The sequence below is a fragment of the Stenella coeruleoalba genome (assembly GCF_951394435.1).
Source record: "Stenella coeruleoalba genome assembly, chromosome: 21".
Taxonomy (NCBI): Eukaryota; Metazoa; Chordata; class Mammalia; order Artiodactyla; family Delphinidae; genus Stenella; species Stenella coeruleoalba.
Window position 1 is genome coordinate 12,415,507 of NC_137167.1, and position 18,488 is coordinate 12,433,994.

Genomic DNA, 18,488 nt, shown 5'->3' on the forward strand with positions numbered 1-18,488 from the left:
TAGAACATATATTAAGTGACTACAATAAGCTATGGACTGTTTATTCTTATTTATATTGGATATTAACCAGAATAGAAAGTGTGTAACACAGCCTAGTGGATGGAGACACAGAGAACAGGAAAAGCAGGCCCTGGACCATACAGCCTAATCTAAACCAATTTAACATCAGAGAGGACAGGAATGCAAATTAGTGAAACTTAGCTGGAAGCCTCATTCTGTCCCTATTCCACTAAGATATCCTCTTCATTTTGTATATTTAAAAACTCTCAACAGCCTTAAGGACTTATGCCAAAACAATGAAGAAACATTAAGCATGGCCATTTTTCACAGTAATCAGATTTTTTTCAAAGAGCATCAAGCAGACATGGTTAAAAAAGAAACAGAACATTACACTAGAGGAGATAGAGTGAAAAGCAAGTTGGTTATTTTTTTTTAACTTATTTCTAGCTTCTTCGACATCCTTCAGAGATATTCTATGCATTTTTGTATACATACCCAAGGATATGTGAATATATAAGCATGCAAATACATATACATAAACATTTATGTATGTTTTTCACAGTGCTATGCATCTTCCTTTTTTTACTTAACAATGTATCTTGGAGATTATCTCTTATCAGTACATACAGTAATAGTTTTTTAACTATTAATCCCATTAAAAAAAAATGGAGTCTTAAAATATGGCTGCTCCAATATCCCTAAGCTATAAATGCGTTTATCAGTACCTCTGATACAACCTCTATAAGATAATCATGGTCAAACTATACTTGCTGTTTTTACTTAATTAACAGAAAAGGGCTTAGCAGAAAAAGCAAATGACATTCTGTTCTAAAATTAATTATAAAATGAAACCACATAAAATATTGTAGGATTAGAAGAAATTTATCCCAAGTCTCAACTTTGATATTGAAAAGCTGATAAAACACGTTTAGATAAACTTAAAAATTCCCTCTAACTTGAAAGTAACACTTACCAAACACATTTTCTTTTCTTGGAATAAAGAATATGTGATGGCTGCAGACTGTGAAAGTGAGCTTGCTTTATTTTTCACCACCAGACTTTTCTTCTGTTCTTCTTGTGGTTTTGTACTTGAAAAGAGGTCTGTCTACAAAATTTTAAATGTAGCACAAATGATCAAAAATAATATCAATATAATGATTGACAGAATATCAACATGATCATTAGCTATTAGCGAAAAAAATAACACAAATAAAACCTCTAAGGAACAGCTCCAAATTCCCTTTTTATGAGGAGCTCAAAAAGTTTTTTTTATTTTTTACATATTGATTTTAAAAGGTAAAATAAGGCTAGAGGGAATAAGTTTTGAATAAAATATTTGTAATTACAAACATGGTTTTAAAACTAGAAATTCCTAGTCTTCCCTTTAAGCCAATAAGAGGGACTAAAAATGAACTATAATGTGGACCACTCTGCCTCTAAATTAGTCCCCTAATCCCCCAGAAGTGAATAGTGAATGAATGAATGAAGCTTTAATTTCTATCTACATTTGAAAGTAAAATAATTTCTTAGTCTAAAATACAGTACTTATTCAGATTTAAAAACGAAACCTCTCAACAAAATAAACCGACATAAGCAGCTTTCACAACTATTACTTCAGAATCATCTTAAAAATTAGGTAACTAGTGGTTATCAGTGGGGAGAGAGGTGGAGGAAGGGGCAAGATAGGGGAAGGGAGTTAAGAGGTACAAACTACTGGGTATAAAACAAATAAGTTACAAGGATGTAATGTACAGCACAGGGCATATAGCCAATATTTTATAATAACTTTAGAGTATAATATATAAAAATATTGAATCACTATGTTGTACATCTGAAACTAATATAATATTGTAAGTCAACTATACTTCAATTAAAAAAAATAGGTAACTAACATGTTTTTATAACTGATTTACTACAGAAACTATCTGATTCATTTTCTAAGTGTCCAGCATAGAAATGAAAAATGCTGCTTTTGAAGGGTGTTTTGTAATTGTCAAAAAAAGTTTATTCTCTCAGAGCTCCTGCAAACCATAGTATTTTACCTGAAGACTATTTATTTGACAGAAATGTTTGATGACTTCCAACAGAGGGGCCAACATTGTAGCTTTGCCTTCAGAAACACCATCGATCCTTTTCACATTTTCAACTGTAGTAGGTCTGTCGTTTAAAAAAATTAAAGTCAAGAAACCACTGAAACGTTACCACTCCAGCAACACAGCTAATAGATATTTAGCTTCAATACTGACACTCAATAAACATGGATTTTTTTCCAGCAACCAAAAACAATGTATAAAACAAGTAATTGTGTTTTATGATTCTTAGAGGACAACTAAGAGGCTAAGAAACTCAGAAGAAAATCTTTCATTATTTAGAAAGTTTTTACCTGTAACAATAAACTAGCTAACTAACTACTTCAGGCTTTTAATAGTTCTTATTGTATCCAATATGAAGAGAATGTCTGATGTCTTCTTTCTAAAAATCTGCCAATCTAATGATTACTCCTTTTCCTTTAAATATCTTCACTGAATATTAAAATGTGGTCTTTGGATATTTATTTTTAATGAAATAATTATTTTAAGGTATAGGCACTATGTAACATTATTAGAAAATTCTTCTCTAAAGTAACATCTCTTGAATGAAATTTAGCAACAGAAACAATTTTTGAAAAGGAAGTATACAAGATGAGTACAATTACCAAGCAAAAATTCTTTGGAAATAATTTCCTCTAAATATTTATTGACCACCTAGTGATTATTAGGCATTGTGCTAGGTACTTTGGAAAACACAAAAAGATGAGGAATATAACATCTTCATCACAGAGTTTAAAATCTAGAAGACACATATACATGAATACCAATAATAACAAAAAAATAAAGCATTATGTAATAAGTGCCATAGAATCATCTTTTAAATTTACATTTAAAAGTCCTTTATGAATTCCACAGAGGAATCACTTTGCTGATAAGAACATGGAAGGCTTCATGGAGCAAATAACAATAAAGCCAGATCTTAAAGGATTTCCTAATAGGAGTTTTGGGAAATCAAGGAAACTACAAGTCAGAAGCAACATTGTAAATAAGTATATCGAAGTTGAAAAGGAGACAAACAAATGGTAAACAATCTAGGTAAGATTAAGCATTAAAAGTCTGTGACTCAGATGGAAAAGAAGGTTTAAGTCCATAAATGGAAGGCCTTGAATTGTGGGCTAAATAAGTTAAGACAGTGGGAAACTAGTTAAGCAGAAGTACAACATGATAAAGATTAATTTGGTATTCATATATCAGAGGTATTTGGTATTCATATATCATATTCATATATCAGAGAGAGAGAGAGGCTGAAGAAAGAGTAACTAGTTAGAGGCTTTTGCAACAGTAAAAGGATAATGGTCTGAACTACCATGGTGTCACTAAAAAAAGAAAAGCATAGACAGACAAAGAAGAAACACTGAAATGAAAAAGTCTAAAAACTATATAATAAGAGAAAGATGGGAATATATGTTAGAAGAGTAACAGTAACATCAGAGGTATTAAACAGGCGTGACTAGGAACATGATAGTATGACTAACAAAAATAAGGAATGCAGAAGGAAGAGTTTTGGCATTTGCATGAAATGCATGTACGGAGGGTTGGTGGGTAGTGAGTTAGATTTTATACACACTGGATCTGATTGCTGAAAACACTTGGTTTCATGTGGGACTAAAGCTCAGTGAAGAAACAGACCATTGGCAGCAACATGGGAGATTTAGGAACCACCTCTTGGATGTGACTGCTGAAGCCATAGTCATATTATCGCTAAATGATGTATTTTACAAATCTATTATGTTAGAAGAAAATAAGTTAGAAATATGCAAATAGTTTACCTCATTTGGGCCATATCCACCAGTATCTTATTTGTTGCCAGAATAGCTGGAGGAACATTCATTTTATTGGCATGTTTCTGCCTAGCTTCCACCAATTTGCCATATAATGTAGTCTGAACGAAAAGCAAAGAAACAACATTTGTTTAAATGTACTTAGAAAAATCCAGCCCTTTATTTTTAGAGCTTCAGATATTACATTTCCCCCTTAGGATGAAAAATGAACTGTATCTTAGACTCTTAGCTAAAGAACAATTTTTTAAATACTGGCAAGAGAATTTTAAGCATGCATAGACTCATAACTATCTTCTCAAAAACGAACTGCCATTTTACAAAAGCCATACCTGAGTCTCCTGCTCTTTGGCTGAAATAACAGGTTCTGAGGACTTGTAATATTTTCCTGGTGATGGCACCATGATGCTAAAACATTTAAAAGAAAAGAAATAATAAAAGCTTTTCTTTCTCCAAGTTCACTTTTTATTTTGCCTCCAGAATGAGAATATCTTTCCAAATCAATATTAACATTTATTTGTCACAATACCAGTAAGGCAACTATTACTTAAATGACAGCCTAGATTTTAAACATTTTGTATCAAATACATTCATTATAGAGGTAAAGTTAAAACTATGATTTGAGTCAATCACAAAATTGGTGCAATTAAGAACAGCATTTGCCTCCTCCTCCTCAATCAAATACTTTGAAAGAAAATACTCCTTATCTATACCAAAGTAAAATTTTTTCTAACCAAGAATGATACAATCTATAATTCTTCTCGTGATAGCACTATTTTTTGGCTGTTGAAGAACATTAGCATGGAATTAATCAAATTATTCACATTTTTCTTCAGAATCAAACTAAAAAAAATAAGCCAAAAGGAGTAATTTTGCCTTTGACGCCTCGAAAGAAGAATTTAAAACACCCAATTAGTAATTAACATGGTATGAAAGGCGCAAGACAGCAAACTAGACAGAAAACCAGGTTTTACAAGAGGCAACTTCACGGATAAATTAATTATAAAGAGGAAAAGTTACAAAAATGAAATTGTATAGAATAGCCTATGTAAAAGGTGTCAAATTTAAATAAATTTCTGCTTTTGGGGGGGAAAGAGAAGAACATGTTTGATATTTAAGAAATGTTTATAAATTTCCCTGTTTCAAGAATTAAAAATTTACAGTGTAAAGTAAGACTTCATTTTTACAATTATCAGATTTTATCACTAGAATAAAGAGATTTGAACATGAGGAAAGAAAACTCCAGTTCAAAGAATTAGTCATAGCAGGTGACTCAAGACAACTATAAATTTGTTTTAAATAATAAGATATTTACCTTTATCTTAGTATTTATGGAAATCTTTATACTAATGGACTATTTGCAAATTGGTATGTTAAATTATTTCACAAAAAATTTTATTATCATATATACTGGCAAAATTCTGTGTAACATATCCCTGAAGCAGAAAAATATGTGGAAAATGTTTGCTAGAAAATGTTTTGCCTATGAATGCTATTACAAGTGCACAGAAGAAAAGTACAAAATATATAATAAGGGACTTCCTGGTGGTGCAGTGGTTAAGAATCTGCCTGCCAATGCAGGGGACACGGGTTCGAGCCCTGGTTCGGGAAGATCCCACATGCCGCGAAGCAACTAAGCCCCTGCGCCACAACTACTGAGCCTGTGCTCTAGAGCCCGTGAGCCACAACTACTGAGCCCACGTGCCACAACTACTGAAGCCCACTCGCCTAGAGCCCGTGCTCTGCAACAAGAGAAGCCACCGCAATGAGAAGCCCATGCACCGCAATGAAGGGTAGCCCCTGCTCGCCGCAACTAGAGAAAGCCCATGTGCAGCAATGAAGACCCAATGCAGCCAAAAATAAATAAGAATAAATAAATTTATTTTAATAAAAAGGAATCTCAGTAAGTCTGGAATAAATTATGATAGAAAAATCATGAAAATCTTTAAAAAAACCCCAAAATATATAATGAATATCATTGAAGAGATAAGTGGAAATCTTGTAACCATGAATCAAGAAAAGATTGCTATACATGATTAAAGAAAGAGAATAAGAACAAATAGTTCTTAGAAATTAAAAATTTGATATCTAAAATTAAAATGTCAACAGATGGGAGGGGATATAAAGTCAAGGAACTCTCCAAGAGAGTAAACAAATAAAAACAGATTGAAAATAGGAGAAAATAAAAATTAATAATAGCTTACTCAGCCATTAAAAACAACAAAATAATGCCATTTGCAGCAACATGGATGGACCTGGAAATTTTCACACTAAGTGAAGTAAGTCAGACAGAGAAAGACCAATAGCATTATGATATCGCTTATAAGTGGAATCTAAAAAAAAAAAGTGATACAAATGAACATGTTTACAAAACAGAAACAGACTCACAGACTTAGAGAATGAATTTATGGTTACCAGGGAGGAAGGGTTGGGGAGAGGGGTAGATTCAGAATTTGGGACTGACATGTACACACTGCTATATTTTAAAAAGATAACCAACGAGGACCTACTATAAAAAAAAATTAGTAATTGGAACGCTAAATAAGTAAAGAAAATAAAAAAGAGAATTATTAACATCAAGGAAAATTAAGAGTGGTGACCATAATAACACAGATTGCCTTAGTGTTATATAATATTTGAGTAGATACAATAATGTAAAAACAAATTATTAATTTGACCAAAAACTGAAATATAATTTTGTTCTAAGGAAGGCGGGGGTGACATTGATGGAGAAGAAATGAAGGGAAGGGGATATGGGAGACAAGCCCTAATTTACCATTATAGGATATCAACAGAAAATTTCTAAAACTGGTAAGTCAAAAAAATAGTAATCTAAGCATGTCACTTAGAAATACGGAGGCAACCTCATACCTGTCAGAATGGCTACCATCAAAGAGTCTACAAATAACAAATGCTGGAGAGGGTGTGGAGAAAAGGGAAGCCTCCTACACTGTTGGTGGGAATGTAAATTGAGGCAACCACCATGGACAACAGTATGGAGGTTCCTCAAAAAACTAAAAATAGAGCTACCATACGATCCAGCAATCCACTCCTAGGTACACAGCCAGAAAAAACAAAAACACTAATACAAAAAGATACATGCACCTCAATGTTCACTATTTACAACAGTCAAGATATGGAAGCAACCCAAATGCCCATCAACAGACAAATGGATAAAAAAGATATGGTGTAGATACATACCATGGAATATTACTCAGCCATAAAAAAGAATGAAATTCTGCTATTTACAACAACATGGATGGACCTACAGAATACTATGCGTAGTGAAATAAGTCAGGAAGAGAAAGGTAAATACTGTATGATATCACTTGTATGTGGAATCTAAAAAATAATACAAATGAATGTATATGCAAAACTCACAGGTTTTGCACCAAAGGGAAGAGGGAAGAGGGGAGGGGCTAATTAGGGGTATGGGATTGAAAGATACAAACTACTATATATAAAATATATAAGCAACAAGGGTGTATTTTATAGTACAAGGAATTGCAGCCATTATCTTGTAATAACTTTTAACGGAGTATAATCTGTAAGAATACTGAATCACCTGAAACTATATTGTAAATCAACTATACTTCAATTTTAAAAAAAAGGAAAGATGAGGTATTGTCAACAATAGCCCTCTTTCTTAGCCTTTTCCCCACTTTTTTTCAGCCTTTCAAGGAGAAATGTACAATAAATATTAATAAAATATATGCCGAAAAGGTGTTTGTTTTTTTGGCCACACTGCACAGCAGGTGGGATCTTAGCTCCCCCCAGACCAGGGATCGAACCCACGCCTGCTGCATTGGAAGCGCAGAGTCTTAACCACTGGACTGCCAGGGAAGTCCCAAAAAGGTGTTTTTAAAAAAAGAAATGTGGAGGCCAATACCATAGAAACTGGTCAGAAGATCTGAGGGTGATTGCTTCCATAGAACACAACAAAATGGGTTTGAGAAGGGTGTGAACTGGTGTGCTTTGTTATATGCCTTTAAGTCTCAACTGACTTTTAAAAACATTCACATGTATTATTTTGATGAAAATTCAAATGAAATTTAAAATAATAGTTATGGATATGTAAGCATCCTTTTCACTTCTGTACACTAAGCCCATATATTAAAATTAACTTCTGGACCACTCGACAGTTGTCTCAAACTTAGTATGTCTATCACTAAACTAATTTAACCTCATCCCCTAAACATGCAGCCCTTCAAACCTGTCTTCCTCTTACATAGCCCAGTGAAGGAAATGGCAGCACTCACCCACCATCAAAGACAAAAACCCAAGCTTCACAGTCAAGTTCTCCATCTTCCTTAACCTGCCTATCTTTTCAATCACCGAGTCCTAGCAATTCCATCTCCTAAATATCTTACAAATCTCTCTCTCCCCACCCACTGCCACTTCCCTTGACTAATCTACCATAGCCTCTTGCAAACAACACAACAACAGCCTCCCTATTTGTGTCTCTACAACTATGATCCCCCTGCAGTCCATTCCCTCCACAGACAGAGTCATCTACCACGGGTCGGCATGCTAGGGATGCACAGGCCAAACCTGTCTGTTCTGGTAAGGCTTGTAGTTAAGAATGGCTTCTTCTACATTTTTTAATAGTTAAAAAAATCAAGAGGAAAACATTTTGTGGCATGTGAAAATTATATGAAAATTATATGAAAATTATATGAAAATCAAATTTCAGTGTCCCTAAATAAAGTTTTATTGGAACACAGCCATACTCATTCATTTACATATCATCCATGGCTGCTTTGAGGCCACAACGGCAAAGCTGTGTAGTTGAGACGGAGACCACATGGCCCTCAAAGCCTAAATTATTTCCTATCTGATCCTTCATGTTTGTCAACCCCTGTTCTCAACCATAAATTTGATCATGTCACTGTTCTGCCTAAAACCTTTCCTTAGTGCCCAACTGCTTTTATGATCAAATCGAGTGCTTGAAAGGAACTGGATATTTGAGACCCTGTTCAACTCTCCAGTCTTAAATTTTCCCACTCCCTTGCTTCCCTCTATCAGGGAATTGCTAGCAAACTGCTGAACCCCTCAATCATGTCATACCCTCTCTTGCTTTCAGGTTTTAGTACGTGGACCATTCCTCTGCTTAGAAAACATCCCTTCACTTCACCCAACTGCTACTTAAGCCTCAAGTGTCACTTCCAAAGTTTTTCCAAAGTGTTACAACCCTGGATTGTAATTTTCTATTCCCTTACGTGTATATCCCACTAGAATATAAACTCTAGGAGGGCCAGTGACTATGTCTCTATTATTCCAGTGCCTAGAATAGTACATGGCACAAAGAAGATGCCACAGGGAATGTTTAAATGAAGAAATGCTTCAGCATATTGAACAGGTATATTGTTTTGCACACTCCTTAAACCTTTTGTTTACATTAAACACAGTATATATATCCAAACAAAAAGAAATTATTTGGGGTGGAAGACTGGTATTATGGTAAATGTTTCTATCAGATCCAAAGTAGTATTACCTATCTAAGTGAGCAAACCGTTAAAGAACAAACCATTTTCTTTCACCTGCTATGTATGTAAGTGTAGTCCACTTAATCTGTGCATATGTCCTAACAAGTTCTTTAAGTTCTCCATTTTCAGACCTTCTGTAATTCTGTACATTCTCTACACTTTTAAGTCAGAAAGTCATTAAGCTTGAAAGCACAATAGGTGCATTACCTTTATTCTCTACCAACCCCAATATCTACCATTTTATGTTCCCATAAGATCTTTTTTTTTAAATGGAGTGGGAATATATATATTTCATACAAATATTATATAATAATAGTGTTTAGATGCTAGAGGTTGACAAATATTGTTCTGAAAGTCAGCTCTGTTATTAGATGGATGCTCCTAACAAGTTAGTTAATTTCTTAACCTTTAGTCTCTTCAACTGTAAAATGGGGAAAAATAATAGTAGCTAACTCATAGGTTACTGTAAGAATTAAATGAGATATTACTTATAAAATGCTTAGCATTTAGCACAGAGTCTGGCAAATAATAATGTCCAGAAGTGTCAGCTATTAAATTAATATTAAAACTATCATTTTATAAGTCTGCTTTAATAATTATAATACTAGAGGCTTATGTTTTAACTTCCTTCTGCCAATGAAATAGCCCAACATCTGACAGACCTTTCTCTCTAGGAAAGAATGAGAAAAAGTGCAAATAAAGTGAGCATAGAAAATAAAAATGTGAATTCTGTACCTTTTTTCAGGAATGTTACTCCCAGAAGAAATTTTATCACGTGCTTTGTAAGAATACATCTTATACAAGCTGGGCTGCTTTTAAACATATAAAGGTCCATTCAAAAAGAAAAAAGAGAGAAGTTTCAAAAAACTTTTTAAAATGAAGAAAATAAGATACAAAATATTACAATGATTTTTCCTTTTACTATCCAACTCATCAAATAAATCATCTGAAAATAAGCTCATGAATTATCAACTTCTAGGGCTCTAAAGGCAGTTAGAAATGCAATGTAATATCCCATTCCTCCCAAATCTATAGAGAATATATGATCAAAAGAATTCTTAGAGACATAGCAAGAGCCAAAGTCACAAAAATGATTCAATTACATTGTGTATACTTTAATAAAGCAGAGAAAGTTCACCAGAAAATTTAATTCAGCACATTTATCCATCACCCCATCACCCTAGTATCCTCATTAGTGGAAGTCAGCCTGTGGATAAGTATTTAATCTGTAATTACCTAAGATCCAAAACAAAGCAAGAAAAGGTGTGTATGTGTATGTGTCTATGTAATTGTAATGAGAACATTTAGGAATCAGGCTTATTTTTCCATCAACTAAAAGTATTATAATATCCAAAAAAAGATATTATAAGAAGTGTTATAATATCCAAGCCAAATGAGTTATAAAAGAGGCTTAAAAGAAAAAAAATAAGCATTACTTTCTCAGCTACTTCTGTTCTATTAACCCCAGAAATCATATATTGCATATTTTATTCTGTTCATATCATTTCTCTTTCCACATTTTATATCTTGTTATATATGGCATTTTCCTCTTTGAGTGGAAATAAAACAGAAAAATTTTAAACAGGAGTTGCATCAATAAAGAATGAAATAATAAGAACCATCTCTTTAATAAAAACAAACCTCTGAAGTTAATTCAATTGGTACTTGATTAGAGGAATGTTGCTCAGTGCCGGAAGATACAGCTTTAGCACTGAAAAATAATAAAATTAAATTATCTCAAATGTTAAAATGTAATTTTCTAATACATGAATCATCACACCTCCACTCTTAGAAAGGCAGATAAGGTTATATTACTCTTTTAGAACTGATGCTTTTTTAAATTGATTTTTCCCCTCCAAAGAGCTTAAGCTCTTCAAAGTCTAGATTTAAAACTCTTCAAAGTTTTTTAAGTTTAAAAGTAAAACTGATAATCTAAAGTACAACATAATGGTTATAGTCAATAATACTGTATTATAAACTTCAAAGTTGCTCAGAGACTAGATCTTATTTGTTCTCTACACAAAAAAGAAGTGCTATTCAAGTGATGTGATAAAAGTGTTATCTAACGCTATTGCCATAATCACAATGCAATATATAAATGTATCAAACCAACACTTGTACACTTCAAACTTACACAATGTTAAATGTCAATTATATTTCAATTTAAAAAAAAATTGAAAAATGATTGATAACATGTAAAGGTACTAAAAAGTAGGCAACATGTGTATTCCCTCCCTGTCCTCTATACATAAGAAGGAAATATGGTATATAGATTCTTCAACATTTACCTCAATGTTGCTTCTTTATTTTATTTATTTATTTATTTTAATTGAAGCATAGTCGATTTACAATATTGTATTAGTTTCAGGTGTACAGCAAAGTTACTTGGTTATACATATACGTATCTACATTCTTTTTTTTCCTGATTCTTTTCCAGTATAGTTTATTACAAGATACTGAATATAGTTCCCTGTGCTATACACTTCTTTAATCAACAGGAGCAGCTTTCTAAGTACTATAGTCATCTACTTCCTATTCACCAAGACAGTGTTCTATGATTTATCATTCTCCCTACTGACTCCCACACCAAATTGACTCAAAGAGGTATGCAAAAATGATTATCTTTACTCATTTTACTTTGTGTGGTACCTGTAAATTGGTACAAAATGAATCATTTAAATAACAGAAAACCCAGAAGTTAAAAAAAAACTGAAAAATGAACCTTGGTAGAAAAAACTCCTTTGGACACAATTCTTCATTAGCTTGAAGGATAAGGCTCTGAGGAGATTCTGTTTTGGCTTTAGCAAGCCAATTTCTACCCTATTGAACACAAGAAGAATCGTTTAATGCACAGTGAGAAAATTCAATCAAACAGGCAGACTTCTACATTGTTTACCTTTTCTGTAAGGATGCAAATCTTTACAAATTTGCTTTGCCCAGGAACTTCTACCAAGAATCCCTCAGTTATGAGCTGATGGGAAAAAACCTTCCACCAATTCTCTGTGTGATCCTTGCCAGTGCCAAAGAAATTGTGACTGCGATATTTATCTTCAAGACGCTGGGAATTCTGAAATTAGGCATAAAATCAATTTCTTAAAATGTTTATTTAATTAAACAGGAGATGTAAAACACGAAATCGTCTACTGATTCTTTGGCTTTAACACTAAATTTCAGCTTTAAAAACCTACGGAATTTTTATACCCCTCCTGCTTGCTCTGATTACTTAAGTCACAAATAAATACACTGAAAATAGTGTTCCTTTTCTGTTTTAAATAATGGCAGGAAATTTCATATATAAATCACATGCATTTCCCAATGCATAGGTTTGGATATATTTGGAATATTTAACCTTTGCTATTTAGACCTTTTATTAACATACTCACATTGTTTGAAAACGGTGATCATAAATCTACAGCTCAAGACTTGAAGCATGGGTGTTAAAGGCAGTGTGACCCATAGCTGGTAACCAGTGAGTGCAGTGCCAAGACTCAGGTTTCCACTGCGTTGTTGTCATTACTGTGCTTTTTGTCCATGATGTTTCAGCAAAGTTTACTTAATCATTTCTGATTTAGCTGCTTCACTGAGATACATCAGAAAAAGCAGGTGCATGCTAGACAGTTGATGCTTTTGAGATATTCTTCCCTAAGTGACCAGAGGATTCCGATCGGAGACTCTTCATAGCCATCAAGGTCTAGAAATATTGGGGAAGCTAGCCCATCATATGCAATTCTCTTGTCCTCTAATGGAAATGACTCCCTCCACCTTCACTCTCCACAGAGAACTTTTTCTATTCACTTGGCCCTCTGATTACCCCTTTTATAAAATTTTATTTATTTATTTATTTTTGGATGCATTGGGTCTTCGTTGCTGCCCACAGGCTTTCACTAGTTGCGGCGAGCGGGGGCTGCTCTTCGTTGCGGTGCACGGGCTTCTCATTGCGGTGGCTTCTCTTGTTGTGGAGCACAGGCTCTAGGCACACGGGCTTCAGTAGCTGTGGCACGCGGGCTCAGTAGTTGTGGCTCGTGGTCTCTAGAGCGTAGGCTCGGTAGTTGTGGCGCACGGGCTTAGCTGCTCTGAGGCATGTGGGATCTTCCCAGACCAGGGCTCGAACCCATGTCCCCTGCATTGGCAGGCAGATTCTTAACCACTGTGTCACCAGGGAAGTCCCTGATTACCTCCTTCATCCATCCTACACATCTAAATACTACTTTTAAATGTGTATGGTACTATATAAACATAGGGCTCTCTGGAGAATTGCTTCGATCTAATGTATTTGCGGTGAATACAGCAGATTGTAATTCGAGGGTCATTCTGCCCTTCCTCCACTGTGACTTCTACCACAGAATCTGGGAAGTTGCAAACACTATTTCTCAAACTTTCTTTCAACTAGGCTTCTGGATGTGATTTAAGTTCCACTAAACAAAGGTATTTTTGCATGACATCTACACGCAGGAAGTGAGGCAAAGGGGTCTACTTCGCTGTATTTGCAGGTATGCATGACTGTGGAGGGGTTTGCTTTTTATGAGAAAGTGTTAGCAAAGAACCTATCATACAGCTTCTAGCTTCCTAAGTAACAGGAGACATTAATTTTGTTGATACAGATTATAGAAGGCAGCTCCCAGATCAAGCAGAAGTAGAACCTTCCTGATTGTTACAGCTCCCTATTCAGCATAGCTTGGGGTCAGGCACTGACAGATAACTTCTTAACCACAGAAGAGGCAACTGCTTCCATGGAAGATTATTTTGCAGTATAATCTTATCAACAATACTCTAAGCCACTTAACACCCAGTAATAAATACCTTTCTGTTTAAATTCGCTAGACTGATCATGTGCTTCATAACAAATACTGTATTTTAGGTTATATTCATGTTTCAAAAACATTCACTCCTTGAGTATGTCAAGAAGTTCCTGTATTCTAAAATTTTCAATATGAAATGCAATCTAAAATTTGAGAAATAGGTACATCCTGTCACTCAACATTTTTATATTTCATCTATACTCTAATGATGGTTTAACAATCAGTGCATATTCAAATCCAGGGATCAAAATGGAAAGAATATACAGAATGAGTTCCAGCAGACATAACTCAAGCACTAGAAGCCTCACTATATTACAAATGTATTGGTTTTGTTCAACTGATGAAAACGTTACGGTTACAAGTTTATCATTTTGGAATGTTAAAAATGTGAATACAAGTGAAATAACCTAAGAAGACTGATCCCTCACATAAAGAAATCTAGGCTGAAATTAGATTAGATTAGGAAAGTTCCCATCAGAGACACATCAGTGCCCAGATACACTGAGCTTTTTTAAAACACAGGCTTCTTATAGGTTTAATTAACAGGGTCTGTAACGTGCATTCTAAAAATTGAAATTGAAATTGAATTTTGTATTAAAATAGCTAACTAATAAAGCTTTAGTATCATGGTGATTATATTTACAAAAATTGTACTAGAACAAGATTCAGAGAAACAGAAACACCCACGTACAACGTAGCACCTTTTTCCACAACAACCTCTACTACCTATACTAACTGACTTTGGTTTGATTTGTGTAGAATGTTTAAAATCAAACATCACAGAATTTCAGATCTGGAAGGAACATTGGAGCTCATTGATCTATCTAGTCATTTTTACTCAGATACAATCAGAGGCTCAAAGATGTTAAGTGGTAGCCTAAGGTCACAGAGGTAAGACTAGGACACAGTCCTCCAGACCACTACACCAGGGATATATATACACACAGACACACAGACACACAGACACCAATATACATACATATACATATATACTGATTGTAGTTAGTGCAACTAGACCACCTGGGTTCAAGTCACAGCTCCAGTACTTACTAGCTTTTGAATTTTGGGCAAGTCAGTTACTTAACTTACCTGTGTTTCTATTTCCTCAGCTGCTATACAAGTATAATAATACTTCTTATCCTTTAACTTAGCCTGCCTTCCTTAACATAAAAGCAAAAGCCCTGACTCAGTATTAAGTCAGTTTTCCCAGAACATTTGTAATGGCATTCTACACCTGCTGGGGGCTTACCTTTATAGTAGGAGAATCTATTGCTTGCAAACTAATAACACCAAAGATATTAAGTTGCCTAACTAGTACTTATTAGCAATCTGGACACTAGAAATTATTCCTCTAGCCTTCCCTTTCGTAAGCAGAAAACAACCTGAAGTGAATGAACACATTTGCTGATATGAAGAAATGAGATGTTCTTCTAATTGGTAGGGGTAACTGTCCCTTCCCCTCATGATCAATAATCATTGTGAATACTGTGTACTGTGTGAATAAATTTACACTGTCATGTTTCCATGGCAATCACCATACATAAAACGAAATATTTCTGCTCTTCGACACAGATCATTTTGTTTTAAAGAAATCATATTCCCTTTTCAACGAGAAATCCAAATTTACCCAAGTAACATTTCTGAAAAAACAGAATAAGGATTTTCAACAACAAATGTCTTAAAAAAAAAAACAAAAACCACAGATGTCTAACAATTTCTTACTCTGAGCGAGGCATCTTCCATTAATTACTTATATGTTCTAGTTAACTTAATTTTCCAGGTTAACCCACTGACGAAGTAAAACTGCTAAGGATGAGGAAGCTGCCATAGCGGATATAGGGATTTGGGCACTGATTTCAAGGAGTGCACAATTATACATGCACATATCCCTTACCAATCATAAATCTTCATTCTAGTATCTCTAGATCATTCAACCTAAAAATACAAATTTAAAACTGCATGTGAACAGCATAATAAAACAGACACAGCAACAGAACGTTAGTTAGGAAAGCTGTCGCTCATCCTGCTTCTGGCACAAAGTAATGACCTGACATGACACAGGTCATTTAACTTTCTGGGACTTAGTATTCACCACTGTATAATAAGGTGGTAGAGTTAAATAATCTTTTTGCTCTAAGAGTCTCTACTTCTATGGGACAAAGTCTCAAAAATGGAAGTTATCAACCCACTCTTCTCCTTTAAAAAGCAGGCTGGAAAAATTAGGGTACCAAACAGATGCATCAGGGAATTTGGAAACCTATGAACAGATCGATGTGTGTTAGCATAAAGGGGGCCGACTGGCCAGAGCACAAGTCCCAAAGGATCACTTTCTAATAAAAGCCAAATCTTCCGCACCATTATCTGATAGAGAAAACAAACAAACTTGCCACTTCTCTAAATTAGCTTCTTTAAAAATGACGATTGCTTGTTGTGGTAGTTCTTTCCGCTGGGAATGCCACATTCCTCTCCACCTTCTTCCCTCGGGTTGGCTCTCAATGCCCAAATCTACTCTTATCATCCACAGAACAGAAAAGCGCCAGTGATACCATAACAAAGACTTCTCTAGTTTCACAGCCATTAACAAGCACTCTCTCTTCAGAACTTAAATAATACTTTATATCTATTCATATGTCCCCGATCTCTTTTTATGCTGCAATATACTTATTTATTCTCAAGTAACACACCTTCCATATTAGATGATGTCTCATCTAATTCCACTTTGAATTCCCCACAAAACAGAGTACAGTAGCTCACACAAAAATAGATGTTTTGGGAATTCCCTGGCAGTCCAGTGGTCAGGAGTCCATGCTTCCACTGCAAGGGGCACGGGTTTGATCCCTGGTTGGGGAACTAAGATCCCGCATGCCATGCAGCGCAGCGCAAAAAAAAAAAAAAAAAAAGTTTAACAACTAGCAGAAAAAAGTAGTTATAAACTCTTAAGAAGTTTTAGATTCCTGTGTTCTTAAAGTACAAAATAAGTCCATAGTTTCTGTCTACATTTTAACTAATTTTTTTTTCTTTTGCCTCTTTCCCAGTTCCTACAGGCCAAGGAAGTTCACAGCTGCCGCTTCAGGGCTTAAAAAGGTCATTTCTGGGACTGTTATTCTATGTGAACAATAAAGCCAAAATATAAAGTTACAATAATTATCTCTAGGAATATATTTCAACCTGATGAAATAGCTTGTCCGAAAAATTAAACAGATAACCCTCTCCTGTTAGAAAGTTTGAAAATTATAAAGGGTAATTAAAACTAACAATAGTTTCCCAATGGCTGCCTATAGTCAAAGCATCTTTTATCAAAAGTGTTCTCTAATTCTGGAGCACTTTGATAATATGATCAGGAAAGAGGTTTCACTTAATCTCCTGATTATGCAAATTAATGACTGTGTCTGTTTTCTAATCTGTAAAATTAAGATAACTGCATATCTTAATACTTAATTCACAAAGGTGTTTAAAGATTTTTATGTGGGGCTTCCCTGGTGGTGCAGTGGTTGAGAGTTCGCCTGCCGATGCAGGGGACACGGGTTCATGCCCCGGTCCGGGAAGATCCCGGGAGAGGCCACAACAGTGAGAGGCCCGCGTACTGCAAAAAAATAAAAAAAGATTTCTATGTGGTGAGCTATTTAGACCCCTAAAACAAAGTTCCTTAGGCAATATTTCTACTATTTAATTTCCAGCAAAACTTATGCTTTAAAAACAAAATTTTAAACTCCATTCACAAACACCTGAATGGCCTGAATAATCATTTATACTATTTTTATACTATTTTTAAACATCCTATGTAAGAGAGGAGAATCATGTGCTGCTGAAATATTTGTTTCATATGTACAAATATTATCTCTTTAAATGAACTCCAAGAGTTTCAAGTTTAAGATACTTAATCATCTTACAAATGAAAATTATCTGTAAAGATATTAATTTTTCCTAAATTAGTTAAGGTAGACGATTCACTAAATTCTCAAAGGAAATACAATTATAATTTAAAAAATGATATCCCAGTAGATACCAAGATCACTGAAATTGGGGGAAAAAAACTTGCCTTATTTTCACTGTATTTAATGTCTACAAATTTTCGTTAAGTGGCTTTTTTTTTTTTTTTTTTTTGCAGTACGCGGGCTGCTCACTGTTGTGGCCTCTCCCGCTGCGGAGCACAGGCTCCGAACGTGCAGGCTCAGCAGACATGGCTCACAGGCTTCTCCGCAGCATGTGCGATCTTCCCCGACCGGGGCACAAACCTGTGTCCCCTGCACCGGCAGGCGGACTCTCAACCACTGCGCCACCAGGGAAGCCCGTTAAGTGGCTTTTTTAAAAAGTTTTACACCTTTATCTAGCAAG

At 34.7% G+C, this 18,488-nt stretch overlaps 1 protein-coding gene across 11 annotated transcripts in view; it reads right to left on the reverse strand.

The window, feature by feature from the left end:
• The window catches only part of WRN (WRN RecQ like helicase), a 142,525-nt gene that overhangs the window by 12,931 nt on the left and 111,106 nt on the right, over positions 1–18,488 (reverse strand). For 7 of the 11 annotated variants that reach the window (XM_079909400.1, XM_079909401.1, XM_079909393.1 and 4 more), the window contains exons 24-31: positions 12,251–12,421; positions 12,077–12,174; positions 10,996–11,065; positions 10,090–10,166; positions 4,201–4,276; positions 3,860–3,972; positions 2,043–2,157; positions 974–1,105 (exon numbers count right to left, since the gene is read on the reverse strand). In XM_079909400.1, coding sequence (XP_079765526.1) covers positions 974–1,105; positions 2,043–2,157; positions 3,860–3,972; positions 4,201–4,276; positions 10,090–10,166; positions 10,996–11,065; positions 12,077–12,174; positions 12,251–12,421 — 852 coding nt within the window. The remainder of the gene's footprint in view (positions 1–973; positions 1,106–2,042; positions 2,158–3,859; positions 3,973–4,200; positions 4,277–10,089; positions 10,167–10,995; positions 11,066–12,076; positions 12,175–12,250; positions 12,422–18,488) is intronic. The other 4 variants (XM_079909402.1, XM_079909399.1, XM_079909395.1 and 1 more) reach the window with 2 other exon arrangements.